We start from the raw sequence: 27,974 nt of genomic DNA on the forward strand, positions 1-27,974 counted from the left end.
TTAATCATCCTCCGCACTAACAATCTTGCTGAGTTTTTCCTTCCCCCGCCACTGAAGTTTTTCCGTCTCTATTGGATCAAAGTATGAATATGTGTCATCATAGTCTATGAAGTCGTCGTACTCCATCTCCAAGTTGCCGTCAGATGGCGTCGTGGCGCTACGAGATGGAGACAAGGTCAGTCTACTTCGAGAACTTCGACAACTCTTTGGAGTGGAAGATTTAGAACATATTTCTCGTGGAGTTTTCGGACTTTGACCGTCCGGTTTCGGTAAATCATTATGCCTATCCATAGGGGCCACTATTTTTTGAGAGGTATTACTTCCGGTGCTTTTCTTGTCAGAACCGTTAAGAGGTGGAAGAGCATTCATACTATAACTCTCCGTCAATGAGGTGGGTCGCCGAGGTTTTTCTTTTGAGCTGTCGGGATTTCTTCTCATAAAATCTGGTTTGTTTATAAAGGACGTCGTTTGCTCTTTGCACAGATTTTCCGGACTCTGTGAGTCGTCAGATGTTCCCGACCCGGGTTTTCGGACTTCCTCTGGCTTAGGTTTATCCAAGAACTCGAGCTGAGTAAACTGAGGACTCTCTCGCTGGACGGGATGTACCTCGGCACATAGCACTTTGGTAGTAGGAGTTGCGGAGCCTGTGGACAAAGGAGTTGCAGTTAGACTGTCCATCCCCCGAGTTCTTTCCATGAACCCGTTAGTGGGAGTTTTATCCTGACTCTGCTCACTGTCAAAACGTTTTCGCTTCAACATTTCATGTTTTGTCAATGGCGGAGATAACGGACTTTTCACGTCTCTGTTGTTTTTAAATTTAGATGAAGGATGTACTTTAGGTGATTTTGGCCGACGGCCTAATATAGGACTAGTATTGAAAAGACTGTTTTTCTCGTCTCCTTCCTCGTTCTTTGCTGCCTGTATCAGAGGACTAGGGAGAGGTGAATAATGCTTAGATGGGGGTTTAGGACTTCCTCCCGTCGAATCGTGATCGGATTTACTCCTCAGACGCTTCCTGTTACTGTTACCACGACCGTTGCTACGTATGCTGGATATGGATGATGCCCTTGATTTCTGTTTACTTTGTCCCGTAAGAGGGCGCTCCATGTCATAGTCTATTTCAATGCCACTTAAAGCACTGTGATGACTCGGCGTACTGTGCATGCTGGTACTTTTTGCCATGTGGTTGGGGCTTTCCATCGTTCCAGCAATAGAATATTTGTGTTCCCTCTTACGGACACACTTATGATGGAAGGCAACAACCACAGCCACCATAACGATAACAGCACACAGGCAAATCCCAACGATGGTTACAGTACTTTTCCATATGCTGCCCTCTGACGGCAAAGTCTGGAGCGGGACGGCTGTCAGCACAGTACTGAAGTTTCGAGCTGGTAAAAAGTAAGAAAGCAACAATATTTAAACAAAATTGTCTAATTATTGCGTGCAACTTCAAATCATGTTTTTTTACCGGATTAAATATATATCCTTCCTTAAGGATTCAGGGCTCGAATACAAATTAAACAAGTTGTAATTGTACCAGGAACAGTTACACATGTCTACTAATCTCCTATCTCTTATGTCTTCAAATAGTTACCACAATAGTTGCCTCTGTTGTGGAGCCATTTTGTCCAATCAGAAGACGGACAATTTCCCTTTCCACTAGACTACGTTTATTGATAAAATTTTCAAAGCGAGACTAAAGCTGTGAGAAGAAAAACTACGTGTGCTTATCAAATAAATACGTATGCGGTGTACTTTATATCAAAATTAAACCCGTGGCATTTAATATTGAATAATACTTATCATTTTATATTCAATGCGTAATGTATATTTCATCAGCCCCTTTCATTTCGTGAAACTTCTTAGTATAAAAGTAATAAAACGATCGCACTTATTCTTATTGTGGTCAACTTATATAAATCATCCCACATTTATAAATGTAAGCCGTGACAACTTTAAAAATCACGATTAGTACACTATGGACATTTTGGTGTCAGTTATGAAGTGGCGCCACCTGTCTGGTCACGTGGGTTTTCTCTGAGTATCCCCCACCCACGAGCTACTTCCTTCACGCGCTTCAATCTTGACCAACAAGAACAACTTAATTCTTTTACTATAGCTAGTTATGTAACTGCTGAAAAATATGTAATTTTAAATTGTAAATTCAAATAAAATTTAATGGAATTACATTTAATGACGCTGCGTAAATAAACACCAATAAAGATAGGTAAACAGGTTGATGACTCAGTTTACTATAACATTCACTGACCCGTGTTAAATACCACGATCGATATGACGGCAAAGAAATGCACGTTACGTGGTTAAACTTTTTTTGTATCCACGTACAAACTCACTGTTAGTATGTTGTCGTCTGACAAGGGTAGACAGGACCAGTCGATATTGACTGTTTGATCGTAAGCTACGCTAATCCTACCAAACAAGGACTTCCTTTGATTCGCTTTTACATTACGTTATAAGAAACACGGTAGTATCAATGTACATTTTACTGGGAGTGGAAATTCCGAGTAATGATCGTGACAAATCTTTGTAAAATTGGCGGAATTTTAAAATAAAATCCTAGAGTAACAGTATATTTGAAATGCTTTTTTATTGAATGAAAGGTTGAATAATAAAAAAATTGATATGGGCAGTGTTACAGGGTCACATAGGTTTATAATTCTGTACAGTGGTAATGGTTTATTGTTGTGTGTAGTTTTGTGGTAATGGTTTATTATTGTGTATAGTTTTGTGGTACTGGTTTATCATTGTGTATAGTTTTGTGGTACTGGTTTATCATTGTGTATAGTTTTGTGGTAATGGTTTATCATTGTGTGTAGTTTTGTGGTAATGGTTTATTATTGTGTGTAGTTTTGTGCTACTGGTTTATCATTGTGTATAGTTTTGTGGTAATGATTTATTATTGTGTATAGTTTTGTGGTAATGGTGTAGTTTTGTGGTAATGGTGTAGTTTTGTGGTAATGGTATAGTTTTGTGGTACTGGTTTATTATTGTGTATAGTTTGTGGTACTGGTTGATTATTTTGTACAGTTTTGTGGTACTGCTTTATCATTGTGTGTAGTTTTATGGTAATGGTTTACTATTGTGTATAATTTTGTGGTAATGGTTTGTTATTGTGTACAGTTTTGTGGTACTGGTTTGTTATTGTGTACAGTTTTGTGGTAATGGTTTATCATTGTGTATAGTTTTGTGGTAATGGTGTAGTTTTGTGGTACTGGTTTATTATTGTGTACAGTTTTGTGGTACTGGTTTATTATTGTGTATAGTTTTGTGGTAATGGTTTATTATTGTGTATAGTTTTGTGGTACTGGTTTATTATTGTGTATAGTTTTGTGGTACTGGTTTATTATTGTGTGTAGTTTTGTGGTACTGGTTTATTATTGTGTACAGTTTTGTGGTACTGGTTTATTATTGTGTACAGTTTTGTGGTAATGGTTTATTATTGTGTATAGTTTTGTGGTAATGGTTTATTATTGTGTACAGTTTTGTGGTAATGGTTTATTATTGTGTACAGTTTTGTGGTACTGGTTTATTATTTTGTACAGTTTTGTGGTACTGGTTTGTTATTGTGTACAGTTTTGTGGTACTGGTTTGTTATTGTGTACAGTTTTGTGGTACTGGTTTATTATTGTGTACAGTTTTGTGGTAATGGTTTATTATTGTGTACAGTTTTGTGGTACTGGTTTATTATTGTGTGTAGTTTTGTGGTACTGGTTTATTATTGTGTGTAGTTTTGTGGTACTGGTTTATTATTGTGTACAGTTTTGTGGTACTGGTTTATTATTGTGTGTAGTTTTGTGGTAATGGTTTATTATTGTGTGTAGTTTTGTGGTAATGGTTTATTATTGTGTGTAGTTTTGTGGTAATGGTTTATTATTGTGTATAGTTTTGTGGTAATGGTTTATTATTGTGTATAGTTTTGTGGTAATGGTTTATTATTGTGTGTAGTTTTGTGGTAATGGTTTATTATTGTGTATAGTTTTGTGGTACTGGTTTATTATTGTGTATAGTTTTGTGGTACTGGTTTATTATTGTGTATAGTTTTGTGGTACTGGTTTATTATTGTGTATAGTTTTGTGGTAATGGTCTATTATTGTGTACAGTTTTGTGGTACTGGTATATTATTGTGTATAGTTTGTCACTCGTGGCTTCCATATGTTCTTGATGTATGATTAAGATAAGTTTGTGATGTATGGTGCCTATGTCTTCCATAGTTTTGTTATGTATAGTGCCTATAGATATGCGACGTGTTGCACCCTTTATTTTGTGGCGTGGGGTTCCCATTGTTTTGAGGTCAATCATTCTCAGTTTTGTGATGTATGGCCCTCATGGTGTGTGACGTATGGTTCCCATGGTTTTGTGATGCATGGCTCCAATAATTTGGTAACGTATGACTCTCATAGTTTTATGATGTATGTGTCCTATATTTCCACGATATGCTCCAATGTTCTGTGCTGTCTGGTTCGCATTGATTTGGAAGTGTTACAGCGAAAACTCCCAGTGTTGCTGTCGACGGGTTCTGATGCACTATGTTTTATCTAATGTTTTGAGGTCTGGAGGGCACGACAAGGAGTTTGTGATCAGATATGACAGTGAGGTCTGGGGGCACGACAAGGAGTTGGTGATCAGATATGACAGTGAGGTCTGGGGGCACGACAAGGAGTTGGTGATCATATATGACAGTGAGGTCTGGGGGCACGACAAGGAGTTGGTGATCAGATATGACAGTGAGGTCTGGGGGCACGACAAGGAGTTGGTGATCAGATATGACAGTGAGGTCTGGGGGCTCGACAAGGAGTTGGTGATCAGATATGACAGTGAGGTCTGGGGGCACGACAAGGAGTTGGTGATCAGATATGACAGTGAGGTCTGGGGGCACGACAAGGAGTTGGTGATCAGATATGACAGTGAGGTCTGGGGGGCACGACAAGGAGTTGGTGATCAGATATGACGGAGGTTGAGAGCTTGAATTGCATGTATACTTTTTGTGACCAGCCTTGATATATTGTAGGTCGCCAAGAGTTGTAACACCGAACTGTTCACTGTGATGTGCGTTTACAAATAGCTCATTCATAAGTTACAATGTGTAATACGGGGATCGGTCTCGGATGCACAGAACGCAAATTATCGAACTGAAAGAATGTTTCATTACGTACAAATTTGCTGGCATGTACTGTACAGTTGTCCCCCGATATACCGTCCCCATTATATCGCTAACCCTGCATATCGTCATGATTTTCTTCAGAACGTTTTTCTATACTAAATGTATTGTATAGCCCCCTTAATACCGCCACTCTTGTAAAACGCCACTCATACCTGCTATTTAAAGATATACTACCAGCAATGTAGCCACGATAGATAATTTTGACAATACAAGTATTTAGTACAGCGCTACTAGTGTTTTGAATCTCGAGCCAAGACAAAATTTGTCGAATATATATTTTGAAATATGTTACAGTTTACAAACTTACGTATGGAACTGAAGTTGGCAATAAAGCCATGCACGTGAATTTTCCGGGTAGGAACACGCTGGAACAGCCTGGTAGATGATGCGGACGATGAATTTGTCTTGGATGATGAATGATAGACGTCTGATGCATTGGGGTTAATATCAGTCTTGCTCATAAATTCAATCAACATTTTATTAGATGATGACGTCACTTCCGTCACAATGATACCTCCGAAGCTGACTGCCAATAGATTTGCGTCCACACTATCACCATCTCTTATCTTAATCCATTGTCTATCCTCGTATAACTTGAAATACTGAAAACTAAGTTTGATGTTCTGGTCATCTTCTACTGTCAGTAGCCATAACGACAATCCGTCACATCGTCCGGTCCCGATTATCTCCCCTCGTTGTTTCTTGATTTCGCAGCCGCATGCGCACTCCTGATTATACGTCGGGGAGTGTAATGGTGTATGAGGTATGGCATCTGAAAATGAAACAAAAAAATAGATATTGCGGGTACTGTTTATCTACCTTGGGATACATTTGAATATATACAAGTGACAATTTAATATATGTAACGATTGATACAATTGGATGCCGACAGATGCATTCCCCACTTGGAAGATAAAGGTATACGTATACGCATGTGTCAGAATTCCTCAATATCTCAATATCATGCTGCTACAAACGGACATTAATAGGATATTCGTGTATTTCAAGAATTCAATAATCGCTAATGCGCATGTCTAGTAATTACGTCAATTTGTTGTTCTCCTTTTTTTCAACGCCGCGAGACTGATTGGTCATTATTACCGAGACGACTCACGAGAATCAATGTCCCGGATGTAATGAACATGGTCGTGCGAGCAAATTCGCGGGTGTAATGAGTCGACATGGACGACAGGCGGCCATTACGATATTACCAGGCCACGTACATGTTTGGTGGTAATGAACGAGTCGACTTCATCCCCCAAACCTCACAAACCAATGTAGTTTTCACACGCAATCATTTATACATCCATGCAGATCGATATAACACCACATCAGATTGGAGCTAAAAGTCGGGGATAAGACGATTACACAACCAGTGTTGGAGAGAGATCGAGGTATAGGTCAGCTCCATTAACAGTTCTCAAGGTAATGTAGGGACGACACATCTATTAGGATTACATGTCAATGTTTATTACACTCCCTGGTGGAAGGACCACTAATGTCCCTGTATTCGATGATTTCCCACATCATATTTTGTCGTCTTTGTTCAGTACATATTAAAGACGTTTATCAAAAATTAATCTGATTTACACATAGGTCCGTCCGCCGTGTAAAACTCTAAAAGTATTTAGAGAGTTTCAGAGCAAAGATATGAAATTCTGACAGTAAATAATCATAAGCCATTTTGCAAATGGAAGAAAAATAATACAACGTCACGAATACAAATTTACAGTGAACGGTCATTTTATTTTTATCTTCTTTGAAATTTGTCAATATTTTTCTGACTGCATCTTTTTATAGTTACATGTACATTACATTAGGATCTGACAATAACTAAAACCTTATCACAGCGGTCTCCATAGATATGGAACCGCAAGAGAATCCGATCATCTGTCTGTAGGCCATTGCTTGTAACTACCGTTATAGTGAAATATTCCAACTCGCATAGGGTGATACAGTTCCATAAATTAAAATGAAAAAGAATTGAACATTTCGGCGGGCCAGTACTAAACAGGGATGAAGGGGACCACAGACTCTCGCGCATCTATGACAAAGTGTTAAACAAAGTGTAGCCGAATAGGATTACAGTACAACCGAAAACGTTTGTCGATTTCTTTTTTATCTCGCACACTACGAATGTCGGTGAAAGTACGCTCCATACTGGTTAAAAATTAAGGTGACTGTGTAGTCATCGATAGGCACACTCAAACCTACTGGTTGTATTATAATAACTTTAATTCTATAAGAATTGAACAGAAAATGCAACAAAAAAAGTCAAACGGAAGGAAAGGACAAAAGTTGAGGTAGTATATTTACGACATTAAGAGAACATCTCTGATTTGGGTGCACGTCGCTCTTTATGCATCTCAAAGGATCATTCATACATGTTATTGAAATAGGTTAAAATGGAGAGCAAGTCATTTATATACAATGACATCTTAACATGTCGCTTTTCATGTCTTGCTTCATCTACTCCGTGGACAATCTCTTCCAGATTGCACTGCTGTATAACCTCCGCGTTTACCAGTTGTAATGAACAACACTGGTATAGAGATTGTCCTGTGGACTGTATCCAGCTACCCTGTAGGTGTGTAATACTATACATCAGCAGCGAGTCTCGTCAGTAAGAGACATTAATTATCCCTGCCCTCTTGAGCTCGTTCGATGACGACAATGTCTTTCCTGTTCGCCGAGCACGAAAACACCACCATTTAATTGCTTTCATGTTATTATTACTCTCCACAATTATACACAAAGCGTCCAGTTTGTCATTTTTTTTTCCAGTTTTAAAAATCGAAGAATATCCGATTTCTGTGATAAAATTGTGTGTCATATCTTCCTTTGATCATGATTGTATCACCGACGATCTCAAACGGTATCGTGTTAGCGTTTAGTGGAGTATTAGTACAAACCAGAGGTATTATAGAAACGCGTTACATCTTTACACTATAGAAATTACCATGGAGTCTCAAGTTATACGATAGCTTTATGTCCGTCTAATTAAAATCTTATCTTTTCAGACAAAATTGGATTTAAATTAAGGTTTTCAAAAACATATACCATTTTGGCACATCTTCAACTTGCTTTTATGAAGCAGAATGGTTTTGTGGTGTGGCCTGACGAAGGTCAAAGGTTAATCAGATGAGACGCGTAATAAAAGATTTTCAAAAGCACGATCATTTGTAATAAGATAAGATCGTGTTGGGTTATACTACTTCATTATGTAATGTAATATTAACAACTAACGAGACACGCTTTCGTTGAAATGTTCAATATATAAACATCGATAGCTATTCAAAGTGCATCTGCTAGAAATTAAAACGAGGCTTAAGGTGACTAGATGGTTCATCACTGTGACAGACCTCTAGCTGAGTCAGTGACAAGTGACTAGATGGTTCACCAATGTGACATACCTCTAGCTGAGTGAGTAATATGTGACTAGATGGTTCACCACTGTGACATACCTCTAGCTGAGTGAGAAACAAGTGACTAGATGGTACACCACTGTGACATACCTCTAGCAGAGTCAGTGACAAGTGACTAGATGGTTCACCACTGTGACATACCTTTAGCTGAGTCAGTGAAAAGATGGTTCACCACTGTGGCATACCTCTAGCCGAGTCAGTGACAAGTGACTAGATGGTTCACCACTGTGACATACCTTTAGCTGAGTCAGTGACAAGTGACTAGATGGTTTACCACTGTGACATACCTTTAGCGGAGTCAGTGACAAGTGACTAGATGGTTCACCACTGTGACATACCTTTAGTTGAGTCAGTGACAAGTGACTAGATGGTTCACCACTGTGACATAACTTTTGCTGAGTCAGTGACAAGTGACTAGATGGTTCACCACTGTGACATACCTCTAGCTGAGTGTTCAATGATATGACGTTTCGTTCATTACTTAGAGTTAGTATATGTTAGTAGTTTTTTCACCACCAAGAAGTAAGTATCTGTTTTAGTAATTCTTTTTACCACCAAGAGGTCTGTTATAAGACCTCACAAAGATCTAGTATTGATAAAGATGTTGTATAATATGACGTATAAACACATATCTCGTCCCCCAATCATTAATTAAACTATTATAATTGATCATCCACTCAACAGCTACAATCATTTAGGATAAAATCCAGTGTAGTTTTAAAGTTCCATAGAAATTCCTTAGAGCTTGTGAACCGAGGCGCCCCCTTAACACCTCGGCGGTCCTGATTTTGATCGCGTCACAAAAGCCGACCATATTAAGTATCGACACGTGAGCTGAATTTGTGACACTCGTGGGTATTACGTCACTGATACGGATGAACCCATTGATCAATGTTGCATCTTAAAACCAGTGTTTATCAGCAGTTAGTTCGATTTTGTGCCATGTCGGAACGATTTGTTGAATTTGGTCGGCGCTATCAGTGCCAAATCAAATGTAAGGGCGTGTTTCAAGTTCCACACATCCACGATCGTAATCAAACGAACGGGTGCATGGACAAAATCGCAATCTTTAACTTCTCTTTATATCTACAGATTCCATTTAATAGATGAAAGTTCTTGTAACATTAAATGCAGAATGCATTCTGGGTAAATCAGAAGGCACAAAATACATTCAGTATATTGTCGAAACCAGCAAATTGTTCCACGAATGAATTAAAGCAATGCAACACATAAAATGCTTCTCCAGCGATCGTAAATCCGAACAGGAGGAGATTAAGCTGTCAATACTACATTTTCGTTATCAAGAACAGTCCGCCATCTTTGATTTCAGCACACTTTGAAGCGGAAGCGGATGGCTGATTTTATAGGAGACCGACTGTAAAACGAAAATTCCTATCTGGAGTTTTGGTATTCGATGCATTATCAGATACTTGGCTTATAATATATGTTTTTAAACCAGTGTTTAGATCTCTATTGAAGGTGTTTTTGTATGATTGAATCACAGGCGCCTTGGTGGAGGGATTCACCCTGAATATATAGACAGCTACAACGGTGTACAAAAACATGCTTTGATCATAGCTTTGTAACAATGATAACGTTAAAATACTGACACTCAGAATATTTCAAATTAAACAATTTCATACAAATATCAGCGTACTAAATTCGAGAATTTCAGGTCGATTACAGCACTATAATTCCTTGCTGTTTACATCCAGTTGTTGATGGGGAATAAAACATATACATTTTATTTCATTCGTATTCATTAACAATTTCTCTGGTCGTGTGCGATTAACTTTCACAATATAGATACATATGTATTGTGAGACTAGGGTCATCCTTTTCTTACAATCTCCATTGCCTTTCTCACACTATTGTTAAATGGAACTTCTACAACGATCGTACTTTCTGGACTTTCCTGTGTAATATGAAGTATTCTAGATTCAGGAAAACATTCAGGGTACACTTCCTACTTGTCCAAAATAGTACCTTCTTGTTGGTGAATTAAGAACTCAGTTTTAAACCTGATTCTGTCATTATGATGATGCTTACTTAACAGAACCTCTATTGGGGATCGAACTCATGGCCTCTAGTTTTACAAGCCTCGAGAAATATCCAGCTGAGTGGTATATTGCGACTAGTGTTTGCCAGGGCAGCAAATTATTTCCCTCAATAATTCCTCAAAGCAAATAAAATATCTAAATATATGACAAGGTTGAAGGAATGCCAATATCCCAAGGTCTGAAACGGTATGCATTACGTCTGTATAGAAACGGCTTCAATGCCAAATACAGAATTCAGGTCTACACAAGACAGGCAAAGCAAGCATAATTCAATGAAGTTTGTGTGAACCTTTTTTCTTCTGCTTGTCATAGACTCTGTGTATAAATACTAATAACTGTTTACTAACCAGGACACAGAGAGAAGCAGGGTTCGAACTGGACGGGAAAGTCATCACAGAACTGCCCTCCGTAAGCCGGGGCAGGATTGCTACACGACCGGTACCGGCTTCGTTTCCCCATGTCACACGTCACCGAACACGTGCTCCAGGCACCCCACTCGCTCCAACCGCCATCTGTCGGCAGAACTGTGAACAAATTACGATAAACTGTCAGATTTTGTAGAAATACTGCTGTGTTTTTCGTGCTCGTCTCAATTACTCCATGTCGGCGTTTAAACTCTAAATATTTTTTGAATAAATTTCAATACTGTGATGCAAGAGAATTTAAAAACATGGGAGACTAGAAAAGGATGGAAGGAGAGCAGAATCGAAATTAATACAACAACAGCATGAATAGTTTTCATTTTTCTAAATACAAAATATGAAAACTGACAATGGACATGTAAACATTGTATAACAATATAAACGAAACTGAATCACCATTTGTCATGCTATTCAATTTGTAACTTTTCATTTCACGGTAATTGACTTTACACTTCTTTTTTTCTTGAAAAAACCCGTGATATCTAAACGAGAAGAACACAACAGGGAGCATACGAATTGTATGTTAATCAATGGTATTGTATATTCTGTTTTACTGTCAGGCGTGTAAGATCAGATGATGTTATCAACTGTTTTAGCTGAAATTACACATCAGTGTAATGAACAACACGACATGTATATTTTGTTTAGTTGTTTTGATGGCTTTTCACAGAATGGATAAAATATCCCGAAATATTCACAGAGATTGTAGAAAATTTAATTCATATTACAATATAGAACACTAAAAGCACAATAAAAAAATACAACCTTGATCAGACATCAAGTACTTTGTCAAAAATAATAAAATCTATCGGAATGAACAAAACGTAAAAAGAAATCATGTCGCATTCAAAACAAACATAAAACAACCAATTTTGGTTTCCAGAAACAACAAAACAACATGCAACATATCAAGTGTACGAACTAAACCTAAAGAACAAAATTTGAAAGGCAACATAACCGGAAGTACGACACCGGAAGTGCACGATTTACTTACGTCAACCATAAGATTCCAATGAAATTCCAGAAAGAATGCGGAAATGTAAATATGAGAAATGTCTTAGCATCGTTTTACATAATAAGTACTGACCATACATCTGGTATCATAAATAGGTCTCGTATTTTCCCAAACAAACGATAGAAATATCCTTCAAATTTACAACCTCGGTAGATTCGGATTATGTATCGGTGTTATATTTGATACACAATTTTCCTATAACGTATATTGTGAGTTTCCTTTTTCTTAACAAAATTAATTACCAAACTTTAATGATCGTGGCTTTTCATTCGCGATTCCCTAATTGAAAACTGTTATTAATGACACAGTCTGTCGGGTTTCAGGCCAAATCGTTGTATGTGCCAGCCTTATATAGCTTGTTCCTTAATATGTCATGTCAATTTTACGACACCACGTCCACTTTACGGCATTTCACCAATAACGAATTGGTGCACGCAGATAGAATTGTACTGGTAAATCTAATCTAGTTGTTAATTTATAAAATAAAAGTATTTAAAACTGACTTACCCATCCTCACCATTTCGGCTTTGATTAATGAGGGACATGAAAACCTTTACAGTTAACAAACCAATATCGTAAGACTCGCACTTTAAGTACGGGGACACATAAACCTTAATACACAATTTCACTTCTACTATCGATAAAGTCCCTCAGTAAACAGAACAGCGGTAGTTGCCATAGTTTGTCTGTTTATCATTATGTCAGTTCAACTGCTAGGCCAGAGTTTCACAAACATTCCTTAACCTTTAGGAGCACTTAAACCGAATTTTCCCTTGAATATAAAGACTATCCTTTAAGGGATATCCGTCTTTGATTTAAGGAATTTCTTGCATATTAAAGACCATTTCTTCCTAGCCTTAAATCGTTACGGGAGTCCGTAATTAGTCAAGAAGCGTTCATGCAACGCAGATTTAAGGAAAGCTTAGGTAAGGCATTCCCAAGGGATTTTTAAGTTTAAAAACATGGAAGTTAAAGAGTTCGTGATACCGGGACAGGAACTTTTAAAACTGATAACCGCCCCTGTAGTGTAAACCATTCCACTTATAGTTTTAAAAGGACATTTATAATGATTAAAAATGAACACGTAATATCTATATGTTAGCTATATCTTTTGTCGTTATTTTTCTATTGCATCTCAAATCCTATACAAGACCGTGTACGTCACGTTCTAAAACACCGGGCCAAAATGGCTTAAACACACAGGACACTTCTTGCTTTCAGCAATGAAAAGCTTGATAGCTTTAACCGTTGTATTTGAATTAACCAACAATAGGACGTTCCCACTTCCATACAAAACTGTTGATTTGTCTGTCTCGTATGTCAGTCTTGCCAGTATATATAGACGGTGTGGATTACACCTGTATTGGAAGTACAGGTAAATAACACACTCGGAGTAGTCTTCAGTCGTTTAAAATAATTGTCTCCCAAATCTTGCACAATATATAACTAGACTTGTTTATGTCATCCTATACCTGAAAGGACTGGCTAACATTCTCGACAAACCGGCGTTATTGCATTTTACACGTTTCATGCATGAGTTAACAACTCGTGAAGATCGCTCGCCTTTCAACATTCAAATAAATAGCAATTCATTCTCGGCCTGACCACCCTCGGATAGCGTTTGACACAAGATTAGTTTTCCAGTTGTCAATTTGGTCAGGACACGTAAAAAATGCCGATTCATGCTAATTCGACGAGGACACGCGCCAATCTTTCTGAACAGTAAAATAAAAAAATGTCATTTACAACTTTACATATATCACGAATTCGCAAGCAATTCTAAAGTTTGGAACTGGCAAGCAAACCTCCCCGTGGATTTCAATAAGAATCGGCTGGTGACTACGGCTCAAGCTATTCCTTGGAGTGAAAAGATTGTTTTAAACTTCTAAAAATATATCATAAACGAAAAAATAATATTCAAGTAAACTCATTGAGATCTTGTGGACACAGCGATCAATAGTTTCTGAAGTTTTGAAACCTGTCAGCGCTGTCAAATTTCGTCATTGCGTGCTTTTTCAGAATAGATATTTCAGTGTACCGCACACTTCGGTGTCACCTCTCCATTTCAAACGTTGACCGTAATTTATGGCTGATAACGAGATGAAAAGATATGTGACGTCCTGTGTAGCAGATTAAACATTGTATATTTACAATCATAAAATACCTGTCCGATTAATGATTAATTTACAACAGGTACACAGGTCGTATTATTAATGGTCCGTTTGTGATGTCTATTTACTTTGTATTGTGTCTATTACTGTAACGCCACACGATAACTATTGTTGTATCGTGAAAAACATAACGAACTACCATCGGTGGATAAAATGTCCGAGGCATGGTTTAGGCCGTACATCATTGGCAAGGTTTGTCCGTTCAATAATGAGACAGGTCATCAATAGAAGCACTCCAATGACAGACTAAATAAAAAGGACGTTATAACAGTCGATATAAACAGTTTCAATTCCCTAGCTATCATGACATGCACTCAACATTAACGCTTTGCTACCACGAGGTCAGTCCAGGTCTTTGTTAGGAGAGGATATTGGAATGACAAGCGGGGATTTTATTGTCTTCCTCCGTCGTTTGATGTGTGATAAGACAGATCAATAATACTCCTCGACAATGTTTCTAGCTGTATCCGACAGTGATTAGGTGGCCGGTATCGATAACATCCAATATTTGCTTTGCAGCAGTATAAACACTACGATGACCTGTTAAATGAAAATCAAGATCGAGAGTGCAGGAATTTCATAAAATACATCAACCGATTGGATACGGCTAAGATACGGGTTACATTAAGTCAGTGCTGTATAAGTTACTGTACAAGAGTAGACGTACCTGTACGGAAATTAATGTATATTAAGATAACGGTCACACTAAGTCAGTGCTGTATAAGTTACTGTACAAGAGTAGACGTACCTGTACGGAAATTAATGTATATTAAGATAACGGTCACATTAAGTCAGTGCTGTATAAGTTACTGTACACGAGTAGACGTACCTGTACGGAAATTAATGTATATTAAGATAACGGTCACATTAAGTCAGTGCTGTATAAGTTACTGTACACGAGTAGACGTACCTGTACGGAAATTAATGTATATTAAGATAACGGTCACATTAAGTCAGTGCTGTATAAGTTACTGTACACGAGTAGACGTACTTGTACGGAAATTAATGTATATTAAGATAACGGTCACATTAAGTCAGTGCTGTATAAGTTACTGTACACGAGTAGACGTACCTGTACGGAAATTAATGTATATTAAGATAACGGTCACACTAAGTCAGTGCTGTATAAGTTACTATACACGAGTAGACGTACCTGTACGGAAATTAATGTAAATTAAGATAACGGTCACATTAAGTCAGTGCTGTATAAGTTACTATACATGAGTAGACGAACCAGTACGGAAATGCATGGCAGCTTAATGTTGATTCATACCCACAGCAATGCAGATCTAGGCAACTAGAACATGCGAGACTTTTCTCAAGACATAATTTAGGACTTGAGCAAAACTACTTGAAATCCTCAAATACTTCAGTTCTTAAAGAAGTTGGTTTCTTATACAGACGTGGTAGAAATTTATATCATAATTGCTCGTGTGACTGATTGGTCATTCTTCTGTTTGGAACAAATGGAATATCAATCATATTGGCATGAATGCCATGACATTCATGTTGTTACAAGATATATATCGAGGGCCAGTTACTTTAATTCGGAAGTCAGTGGTGGGCTTAAAATAATTTATTTGAACATTATCATCTCCAAGCCTCTTCTACACGTGCTGTATTCATTTTGGGAAAAGCTTGAGAGCCCTATTACTCAATACTGTTACCGTAGATATTACTCAAATCATACCTGCTCCCTCATGGGCCGACACACAGGAGCTGTGCTGCTCCACAACAAGGTTGGTTTTTGATATAGTGACGTAGACGAAGCAAAATCCCACTGCTGTGTAATCCATTGGAAATAAATTGCACTTAAAAACGACATACGTCTTATCGGGGTGTGCGTGTCTCTCTGTGACGTAAACCCTCTTTAAAGGGGCTGCTAGTGACCCGGATATGTCACGACGTAAAACGTACATCCGGATTTTATCGTGTGATCCCGCGCACTGCGGGTGTTCATACAACACCGCAAGATGACCCTGGCACGGGTGAACACTAGACGAGGATATCCGAACGTCATATACGTCACTCCACTTGACGTCCATCACGTTGCTCCTAGCAACCGTCTCGTTTTTGTTGTAGCTGTTGCGTAAGAATGCTCTGTAGCTGCCTTTGAAGTCAAATTTATCACAAGTATATGATATATTTGTTATTGCCCGGGAAATATCGAGTACAGGTTCCGAATGAAGCACTGTTGGCTTCGTATTGTAATAAGATGGATCGAATTGGCTTACAGATCTATATTCCAAATCTATCTGAAACGAATACTGCTGCAACAGCGGACCACACCTAGCTTCCGATGTGTAATGAAGTTTCACTTCTGTGGTCTGAGCTAAATGTCTTTTAGGAAGGTATAAATGAAATTCTGGCCATCTCACGGTGAATTCTTTGGATGTTAATAACGGACCGTCTAGATACATATACATTTCCAAAAGATGGCGACCGGCAACTTCTATTAATCCGCACGTGACACGTCCACTTCCGGTCGACTGGCCTACGGTGAGCTTGATGGTAGTGATTTCCCGTCGTCCTCTGCCGGTATAGGCTAGTACCCGTATGAAGGCATTGGGCATGGACACATTGATGGGGACGCTGTACGTTATAGCGAGATCCCCCATGAAGGCGACATATTTCTCGGGAACGGATATCCGGTACTGGGACCCTGGAAATACAACAAAAAAAAAGTTCATTGGCCAAATTATCGTCTTTGTTTTCACATCATCGTTTACATACAGAAAGCAAACATGTAGATGGCGTTATAGGGTCCTGATTAAATGACAAGTGTCGTCGATAATTCTTAACGGTCATTCACCAGGGGCTCTGTACCAATTTTAAAACACATGAAAGAAGTACAAGAAAGAAAATATCGTCAAAATCCAAATGTTTCAATATCAATACACACTGAAGAAACTTTGATTAAGAAATTTTTATAGATCAATGATTACAGTATCCTTAATATGATTGATGCTGTGAAAAATGTTTATTTCAGCAGTCAACACCTGACAAAAGAAGTGTGTACCAGTCTGTGTCCCTTTGATATTAAGAAATTACCTAGGTATCGTGTGATTTATAAATTCAGTCAATTGACCTATTTTCGTTAAAACATCAGTCCTAGAGTTCAACAGAACAGAAGTCGTGGTTCTAGAATTTATCGTCGCCGAAACATCTGCCTCATATCATTATCAAAGAATAATATTTTTGCGGAGTGAAAGTGTTAATACCACATATGTACAGTACATGTAGGCTAATGAAGAACAAATTTTATGACGTCAGATCAGACAAGAATATACGTGTATTTGGAAATGTTCAAAAGAGTCCAGTTGCTTTGTACAATAACAAGCGAATAAAAAAATCCCAAATGATCAATTATATGATATAATATTTACCACACAATAGATTCGAATATTAAGGCTCCTCGTTTCAATTATAGACATGCTGTATAGAAGATAAGTTTGTAATTATAGATCTTAATGAGTATAAAGTTCCGAGGTATACGTCAGTATCTATATGCACGTGCTTCCTGACAGAATAGCTTTTGGCTTTAGCAGTGGACATGACACCTACATTACTACTTTTTAGGGTTTTTGTGTAAAGATAACCCACCAAAATAATATCTCTGTTTCTTTTTTGGTGCTTGTATCAGTTAAATTTCTGTTTTGCCTGTTCAAACTGGAATTAGTTCTTACTTCAAATTGTTGCGTGTACATGGGCCATAATAAAAATATGAAAAGAAAATTCCTTGAGATGATGAGTGTATCTTAGGTAAAAATACAACGGAACATATTTTAAGGATTATTAGTTTTGTAAAAAGTTTGCGCTTTATTCGTCCTCAGAAAATCTGAAACATAAAGTACCGGACAATAAACTATATAATGATAATAGTGTTGTATTAATCGACTAAAAGATGCGTAATTTCCCTGGTAATTAGAGATTAAATAATTGGAAAATCCAAAATATCGAAAATATTTCCACAGTACACGTACAAATGTTATGTTGACTGCTTAAAGGTCTGTAGATATGTAACATCACATTATAAAAGTTCTTTTCAGAGACATGTATGACAAAATCCTAACGACACGTTTATCCGATTTAAGATGTTCGGAATAAAGTCATCCAGATTGCATTCATATTGACAATAAATGCAATCTGACAGACGTTCAATGGTTAAGTATGACAAAATCCTAACGATACGTTTATCCGGATTTAAGACGTTCGGAATAAAGAAGTCCATTATTTAAGGTATACGATGGACCTGCTTTATTTACGGATACTGTGTGTCTGTGTACCTGATTCTTCTGTCACTTCCTTCAATATTTCACTCTATAACCTGTTACGTCGATAGGTCAGGGATGTGATTTAAATAATGACCATATCTTTAGTGTAAATATGCTTAGCGTATTAAACCAACAACAGAATGACAAACAATGGTCGTTTCCTGAACTTGTAACAAATTGAGTAAACAGTGATTATCATTAATTGACTTTTATTGCTATTACGTAAACTATTTAGACAAACTCGCCGCTGCCGACGTTGCCCGGGAAGGCGTGAGGGCATTAAGTACTCCTTCAGGACATCGATTTATGGTTTATGAGCCAAGAACTACAGACCAAAACTAATAGTTTTGTAATTTTTACCCTAAGTGATGCCATTTCCTCGCAGTTTCATGAGAAATGCAATAAGATGCAGATCATATACATCACTTTAAAGTTTTGTATTACGTTCTGAGCTGCTCTGTAAAGAGGAAACATGGCATTCAAATACCGTAATGATAATGCCACTAATTCTTGAACTTTTAAGCTTTAGATCGAAAAGTATCGACGTGTATGAATTTAAATGGTTGTAGTACCATATATGGACGGTTCAAAGAGGACTCGAGTGATTAACCGACACGGACCAATTAGTAGAAACTGAACGGCAGCTAGCAAGACTGGGGTATTAGAAACATTTCCCAACTATTTAAGATAGATCATTAGGTCAGTTTCCTTTTCTACTTTAACATATATATAATTCGTGGACCACAAACTTTATTAGAATCCCGACCTAGTTTCACCATTTGCCTTCGCGAACTCATGACATTACATACGTCGTTTACATAAGTCGCGCGCTTTTAGAGCCTAAATCTGGTGCAAGAGTGCTGTCGCATCTCGTGTCCATGAGAAAGTCATGCTACATGCCTTTTTGTATTTACAGCGAAATACGTCACTGCTCGGAGGAGGAAAAGAGACCAGAACCATTATTAAAGTCTATATGTGTTTTTTTTTTTCTTTTGCTTTTGTTTTCTATTCCGAATAAGACTTATTCAGATGCAAATCTTTTTCCCTTTTAGAATGCAATGACCGGATGTGAACTCGTTTGTGTTGATGACCTGTATCATCCATTGGCTGTGCTAAATGTGAACGTTATTAAATCCATCAACTGACTCCTATTAACTGTCCGCGAATTAATTTATCCTTCAACATCTTTGATGTCTTGGAAACTCGTTATACATTGTAACCTGACGTCACTGTCCGTTGGTAATAACACTTAACTGAGGGATTCGTCCATCGGTATCTCCTTGAAACATGATTATCTTAGACATCTGATACATATTATACAGTGACAATGAGATGTATAGACCGGAAATAACGGACGCTCTGATCAAAAACCATCGCAAAATTCAGAAGGCACAAGCGATCATTATTATTTTAAATTCTCGTAAACATGTGCTACAACCGTGCAAACAATTTAGAAAAAAACACGTCTTTAGCTTTACATCTATCTATTACCTATTTAATCTGGACTAAAGGTATCCAAGTCATTCATGCGTGAAACTATTATTATCATTTCGCAAATTATTTATATTTGTTAGAACGGATATTGATTTTTTTTCTTCTTTGAAGTTGAAACACGACACATACCAGAATTAATTTGTCACGGGTTATCTTATTATAACAAGGTAAAGAAGATTACTAACGTTCTACATGAACACCTGTCTGTCATTATCAACTGAAACCTTTGATCCAGTATTTATAACATTTGTCACTATGTTTGATAAACCGGAAGTGTCGCCATTTTAAATTCAGAGTGAGGTTATAAATGATCAAGGGATTCGTGATTTCCAAGCGAGATATATGATTTTAGATCTACATAACTTTCAAATTTGTAAACAAGACTGTGAATAAAATGCAAGTTTTGATTTATGATCTGAAGACAAACTGTAGTTGAGCACAAATAGATCAACCGGAAGTGACAGTCAAAGACCCCGTATCTTCCCGACCTCCGTCATTGAGGGGTGTGACCCTGTCAAACTATAACGAGCGAAGGAGTTTTACACGACTGACGTATCAAAGGCAAGCTCGAAGTACCCGAGCTTATCTTAATACTGAATACCTTTAGATGGGGTATGAACGATTGCACACGAATACTCCAAATCATTTGGATCGTTTCATCCTGCGCTCCTCGTGGGATAAGATCACTCACTGTACATTCAATACCTTTTTCAGCTCAGATACAATAGATCTCTTACAGAGCGTTTAAATAGATAGCATAATAATCTTTTTATTACACTGAAAGATAAACATGAATTTTAAAATATTTGCTTACTTTTAAGTCGTATATAACTATGAGTATTTTTTAAATTTATGTCCAATGCGAGTAGTGTTGTATATAAATACATAGACCCGGGAGAAGTAATAATTGGGTCTAGGTAAACATTAGATGGCATGTCGTATATAGCACCATTAACTATTGATTAAAAGTGTCGGATACTTGTCACAAGAGTTAACACATGTATCTATTGTCGTTCTCGGGACTCCTCCTTCCGTCCCCTCCCCGTCTACTCCCCGTCTACTCCCGTCCCCTCTCCCCGACACCACCTGTGACTTTTCATAATCTAAAACATTTATGTCAAACAAAACTGTATTTATTCTTATTATCCATGGCAGGTACATGAATGGCAGTATGCATCATACATTACAATTTTACAAAAAACGTACATTTGGAGTGTCAATCGTATTTTAAATACCCCGAAAATATAACATATTTGCAATTCATCTTGATATTGAACTTTTAGTATCTACAGTGAGCTGTCTTCTCACCAAGGTACAACAGCACAAGTACACCTATAGTATGCTGTCTTCTCACCAAGGTTCAACAGCACAAGTACACCTATAGTATGCTGTCTTCTCACCAAGGTACAACAGCACAGGTACACCTATAGTATGCTGTCTTCTCACCAAGGTTCAACAGCACAAGTACACCTATAGTATGCTGTCTTCTCACCAAGGTACAACAGCACAAGTACACCTCTAGTATGCTGTCTTCTCACCAAGGTACAACAGCACAAGTACACCTCTAGTATGCTGTCTTCTCACCAAGGTACAACAGCACAAGTACACCTCTAGTATGCTGTCTTCTCATCAAGATACAGCTGCAGTATGTGATCTTGTCACCAAGGTGAAACAGCACACTTAGATCACAGTATGCTCTGTCTTTCAGCCGTAGAGGGGGCAGCACCGCATGCAACATGTATGGTGACACTATTGTTTTACATAAATCAACTTCCTATTCAACAAAGTAAAATCATTTTGTCTGTATGTAACTATGTAATGTTTATTCCTACAAATACCTACCCCCTTACCCCTAACCCCCCCCCCCCCACACACACACACAAACACACACGAGACCACTATTACTGTATCACTATAGTAACTAATATAAAACTTCTGATCAATTTCGGGTATCAATGTCTTTTTGACATTTGTCACACATCGGTTAATTTCGTGACACCCGAATGATGACAGGATTTATCGATGTTTACATAATAAAGTCAATTGATCATTATACATGTATGTAAACTCTAATCTATACTGCATTGTCAAACTATCTAATTAGATGGCTATAGACCAGAAACAACGGGGAAGCCTCAGATAGTGGACCTTACCGTATTCTGTCTGGAAGCACGCCATTAACGTAAAACCATTATCGCCGACTATGATCCCAGCATCCGAACGACAGCAAATAATTGATACTGGTACTTTGATCTCTACTATTAGTCGTTTAAGATTAATAAAAGTAGATACTCTACGTACACCCAACAGTATCTGTTGTGGACACTTTAATTAACCTCGTTTTGAAAACCAAAAAGTTTTGCAACTCCATAAAAAAATTGCTTCTGATTAATCATTGAAGCAGCTGGAAGCAACTTCTGACACGTAACCAAAGCCAGCCTACAACAGTGTACAAATAAATGTTGTTATGTCAGAATTACAGCGGCAGTTCGGTTAAGCCATCTTTTGTGCAGCGATGTATGCACATTTCTGATTCTTTCATCGGTTTTTACAAAATTCGGAATGCTTTTCGCCGCCTTTGCAGCAGAACGAAACAAATGTCAAGAAAAATTTACATGGGTTTTTGAACTCGACGTTTACTTCTAACAAAACGGATACAATATAAAGTGTATATTTGCTCCAAATATTCTAATTCTGTGATAAATTGTCCAGTCTCAAGATTTTATATTATCAAATCGATAATGTTTGTAAAACCCGTTCTGACTCTCCCCTTACAACAGATATGTCTTGGTACCACTTAAATGAGATAAAATTTAAAAACAAAAAACAAAAAACTTACATCTTAAGAATAAGTTACAGGAACACTAACAATTTATTTATAAATGTTTAAATGTGCAGCAAAATTGAAAATAAAATCTTTTAATTAAAGATTTGTTGTTAAAGAAAATATTTTTTTTAAAAACTTCCACGCTAAAAAATCTTTAGGATTGGGGATTTGGCCAAAAGGCCAGAACATTGCGTAACTGGAAGGTTTCATTTTCTGACAGACTTTCGTGTTTGTTACATAATAAAAATCCATAGAAACACACCAGCTCTAACTTATCAATGAAATCTCTACGCATGACCCCCTCGTTGAACTTTCAACTTTGTGTCTTTGAAATAAAAAAAAACTACGTGATGTAAACCTCTAGATGTCGAAAATGGATAATGATTAATTGGATAAAACTATTGTTTAGTTTATTTCTGGTAAAAGACCTTCGGAAAATTTTAATCAATTAAACTTTTAATAAGTAAATAAGAATATAAAAGGACTCTATCGGGACTGAACGTGCGCTTCGTTTATCATATACCTAGGCCAGTTCCACGAGTTAATGTTACCTGCTACCCACCGAATCTGTCATGTCTGGCTGTTTACATTAAAATGTTATCATGTGTCTGTCAGTAAATCTATCAGTTTGTCAGCCATCATTCAGATGTGACAGTGTTATAGACAGGTTAGAATTACTAAGTAAACACTATTACTCCGCATGTAGGTTTCAACTTTACAGTTTAACTAAAGCACAATGGGTCTCTTCGCTCATCACGACAGACGCGACTTGCACCTGTCCCGAGGGTGTGAATAACGCTCGAGACGACCAAATAATCGATGACACAATCTAAAACTTGACCGCTGACCACTCGGAAAGTTACAACGCGTCAACTCGACACGGAAGCGTCCAAATCGGTCATCATGACCCAATCAAACATTCAAAAAAAAAATGGCGGTGATCCGGGATTAAGTTTCGGGTGTTTCAGCCGGAAGTCTGGGCCTGTGTAGAGTAGACAGATCGGTTGACCTTTTACGTTGATACAAAGACCTGCCTTAAATGACAACAACGCGGTGTTTGAATTATGTATTACTATTCCGATTAAGCTGAAATTCCAACACGCGCGCACGAGGCAGGTGCTGTTCAAAACCTAGTCATACACATGTATCCGTCTTAATACACTATTGTCATGATGAGATTAGAAGGGTATTCAAAGTCGCGAGATTGACGCCAATATGAACTCCTCACAAGTGGCAAGAAGTTGTAAACGTGCTCATCTGACTTTAAAAGGCATATAATCCGTGAACATTTACAGTCCTATAATGTACTGTATTATATCAATATAAATACTGTTTTATTACATAGAATATAATGACAGGATGTGATATTAACCATCCCTCCGGTTAATAACATATTCAGGTTGATAAATATCCATATGGGAATAGATAATCTATGATTAAAGTATGTGTGTCTCCAACTCCTTCTTCTCATCTCCCCTTTCCTCTAGCAATGTCTAGTAATTTTCTACTCTTTTGTCTTCACTTTCGTTTCTCAACATTAAGATTCTATGAAATGTTACTATGTCAATTAAGTTTTTGTATAATATACTACATTGAATATGTTTATTGTGTATAAACATGTATCTGTAGGAGTGTTTGTGTGTACATGTCAACACTAAGTGTGTGTTGTGTTTATACGTGAACCACTATAAAGATGTAAATCACTAAGTGTGTGTGTTGTGTTTATACGTGAACCACTATAAAGATGTAAATCACTAAGTGTGTGTTGTGTTTATACGTGAACCACTATAAAGATGTAAATCACTAAGTGGTTAATACTGTGAATTGATTTGTTTTGTATGTTATAATGTTGAAATGTAATAAGAAAATAAATAGAAATGAATGTATGTGTGTTTTTATGTTATCTATAACAAAACATTTAACATTTTTTACTTGATCTGTGTTGTTCTAAGATAGTTTATTTTTAATTTGCATTCTACCTTGATTTTCACGTAATACCAAGTGATTACAAGTCATCATACAACCCTAAAATATACCCTGAGAAGACTCAGTGACCTTCAATGATTTTTTCCTTCAGTTGACCGAGACGTTTCCCTCAACATCAATAAGGTAATTAATTTACCGGAGATTATCAGAGATTACAAAATGTAGAACGTCAGCTAATAATGTATGGCTTTATTTCGATGAGAAAAAAAGGGAAATGGACCTCGTCTTTAGTGGAGATCAATACCGAGATCGACAAAATCACTGATAATATCTTCACTTTGATGTGGTAACTGTATTAGGAAATCCTAAGATAACGTTATCGCCAAGTTTGGTGACTGTAAAGGTTTCGGATTAACTGTGAGGTTTCTAGATATTCACTGTTCCAAGACTCTTCAATGGTTTCAGCTCAAACAAGAATTTCCGCGGAGTCCATGTTAACTTTAATATAGACTTCTGGACCCAGGGGCCGGGGTATCATTACATACAATCACAGGGGTGGGGTGGGGGTAAGGGTATGTTTAGAATAGAAATTTTTCGTATTTATGTCGAAGATTTACAAAAACAACTTGATATGTTATATAATTATGCACAGAAATGGCACCGTGTCGAATGATGTTACAGTTCACCTATATTGGGAATCCTATAGAGATAGTGAACAATTTCAACTATCTAGGCGTTTATTTCACACGTAATGGTTTAACTCAATTTGATATTAATCAATTATATGAAAAGGTTCTAAGAGCCTTATATGGTGCTATTGCTAAATTTAGAAATCATAATCGTTCCATTGACTGTAAATTAGATACGTCTGATAAAGCTATAAAACCCACCATTTTATACGGTTGTGAAGTCTGAGAATTTTGTGACTTTTAGAACGTCTACATTTAAAATTTTGTATACATATTCTCAAACTGAAAATATCGACCCCCAACTTCATGGTTTACGGCGAACTCGGAAGATTTCCATTGAATATTACTATCAAAGTACGTATGGTCGGATTTTGAGCAAAATTGATAAAATCTTCACAAAACAAGTTGAGTCATAAGCTTCATCAGATAAGTAATAATTATAATACACAGTGGTCTAATTGTATTAAAAATATCCCTGAAGAATGTGATTTACTTAATATCTTCGAATCCCAACAAATCATCAATATACCTTGTCTGAAAAAAATTATCTTCCATACTTTTAAAATTAATTTTATTTATTGATGGGAAAACGATGTTTTCAATTCCCCAAAAGTGACAAATTATAGAATTTACAAACATGAACTGGTTCTAGAGAAATATTTGCTGGATCTCCTTCCCAGATTGTCTAAGATTTGTTGTAAATTTAGAACGTGTAATTTAAAATTAGCTGTAGAAATCGGCTGATGGAATAATGTACCTAGAGAGAATAGAATTTGTAACCTTTGTAATATTCACGATATTGGAGAGGAGTTTCATTATTTATTTAATTGCAGTGACCAACAAATATTGGTTAATAGAAAGAAATTAATATCCAGATATTATTTCGAAAGACCAAGTGCATTTAAATTTAACACTTTATTTAATTATGTTGCTAATGATGAATTGACATCACGTAAAATTTATAAAGATAATTAATGTTCGGCTAAACTCGGAAAACTAACATCATTTGTACTAATGTGATGTAATTGTGGTATTGCACATGTCCTACTTGTACGTGTATTTAAATTCTATACACTACTTTGTTTACGAGAATGAAATATTTCTCATTGTCATTGGGGATCTTTTCTTATATGCCTAGCCTGTTGTTCGGGGTACATCGACAATCGATTTCCTTGTTGGTCTTTGTGTAACACGTGAACAGGTGTCAGTTGGTGACTAATTTACACATCAAACTCCGAATCTCGTAGATCAAACAAACAAGGAATCCCCTCTAGACATCCCACTTATCAATTTCTACTATTAGTTTCGTATCAATTATTCAACAACATTATTTATTTCAAAAAAAAGTTCAGAAGATGTTTTCCCCAGAGCATCAATTGTCGTTTTAAAAATTAAATATTAATATGCTCAGCCACCATAACTTTCCTCAAAGTGATTCCATAATGTTTAGTTGATCTTGTGTCACAATAGCTCTTTGTAGCTAACCATCTTTCTTATTTGTAGTTTTAAACGCTTTGGTATCCATCAAATTATCATAACTTTGTTAAGTTTTACTTATTTTTTCCCTCATATTGTTTTATTGTCACTTTCATCTTGTTTAATAAAACTTCAAAATTCACTCAGCCGTGACCATCATTATTACATCGTTTGTGTATCCTGTATATTATATCACTAGGATACTGGTTATGGTCGATCTTTATCATTTTCTGTGATAAATATTTTATCTGACGTCGTACCATTTCTGTAGGTGGTACGGAAGACGTTGGAGTCTATCGACCAAGCATAATGCATCATTGTGCAAGCTTGTCCTCGTACGAGATTCTTCTGCTTCAGATCAGTCACCCAACACCAGACAACATGTTCAGGCGCACATATCTGATTTTTAAGGCTGGCGTAAAAATTCAAAGGTAAAAATAAATGTTTCCACTTTAACAAATTTAAAAATTTTAAAAAGAAAAAAAAATATAATTTATCAAGTTAAAACAAATATTTCTACTGTAACAACTTTTAAACTTTAAAAAATGAGAAAATAATGATTTCTAAAGTTGAGAGCAACATGTTCAGTGCAAGTATTTTGAAGCACCTAATATAGCCAGGATACCATGTATTTATTACATGATGACTCAACGTGGTAGTAAAGAACTTGAAATCAGGATTGTATAATATACATGTAGACAAGTGTTTACTTTTTCTGTTCTCTCCACAAATTATTGACTATATCGGGTATTAAGGGTGTGATCTTACATAAATCTACACAGAAATGTAAGTGTATCCTAATTTGAATATCCATGTTGTATTACAAGTCTCCCGGTCAGACAAGGACGGTATCAGGGTACACACATACACATATAGATTAAGTTATAGTCGTATCTTTAAATGACTTGTTGAACAGAGATAGTGAGAAGTTACCTTGGGTTAGCGTTAGGAGCAGAAATATCCACGTGCAGAGATGGAGGGTCCATAGGACTGTCATGGCTACGCCTCAT

The 27,974-nt window shown here is 36.9% G+C and overlaps 1 protein-coding gene across 1 annotated transcript; it reads right to left on the reverse strand.

Annotated features, from left to right (window-relative positions):
- On the reverse strand, positions 1 to 27,974 carry LOC132544782 (uncharacterized). Its single transcript, XM_060208428.1, has 6 exons — positions 27,898 to 27,974; positions 27,225 to 27,376; positions 15,969 to 16,940; positions 11,018 to 11,194; positions 5,493 to 5,957; positions 1 to 1,391 (listed from the first exon to the last, which is right to left on the reverse strand). Exons 1-6 carry the CDS (start codon positions 27,972 to 27,974, stop codon positions 1 to 3), a joined length of 3,234 nt encoding a protein of 1,077 aa, XP_060064411.1.

This window comes from Ylistrum balloti, unplaced genomic scaffold (genome assembly GCF_031769215.1).
Source record: "Ylistrum balloti isolate Yb309-2 unplaced genomic scaffold, AGI_CSIRO_Ybal_v1 Utg369808, whole genome shotgun sequence".
NCBI lineage: Eukaryota > Metazoa > Mollusca > Bivalvia > Pectinida > Pectinidae > Ylistrum > Ylistrum balloti.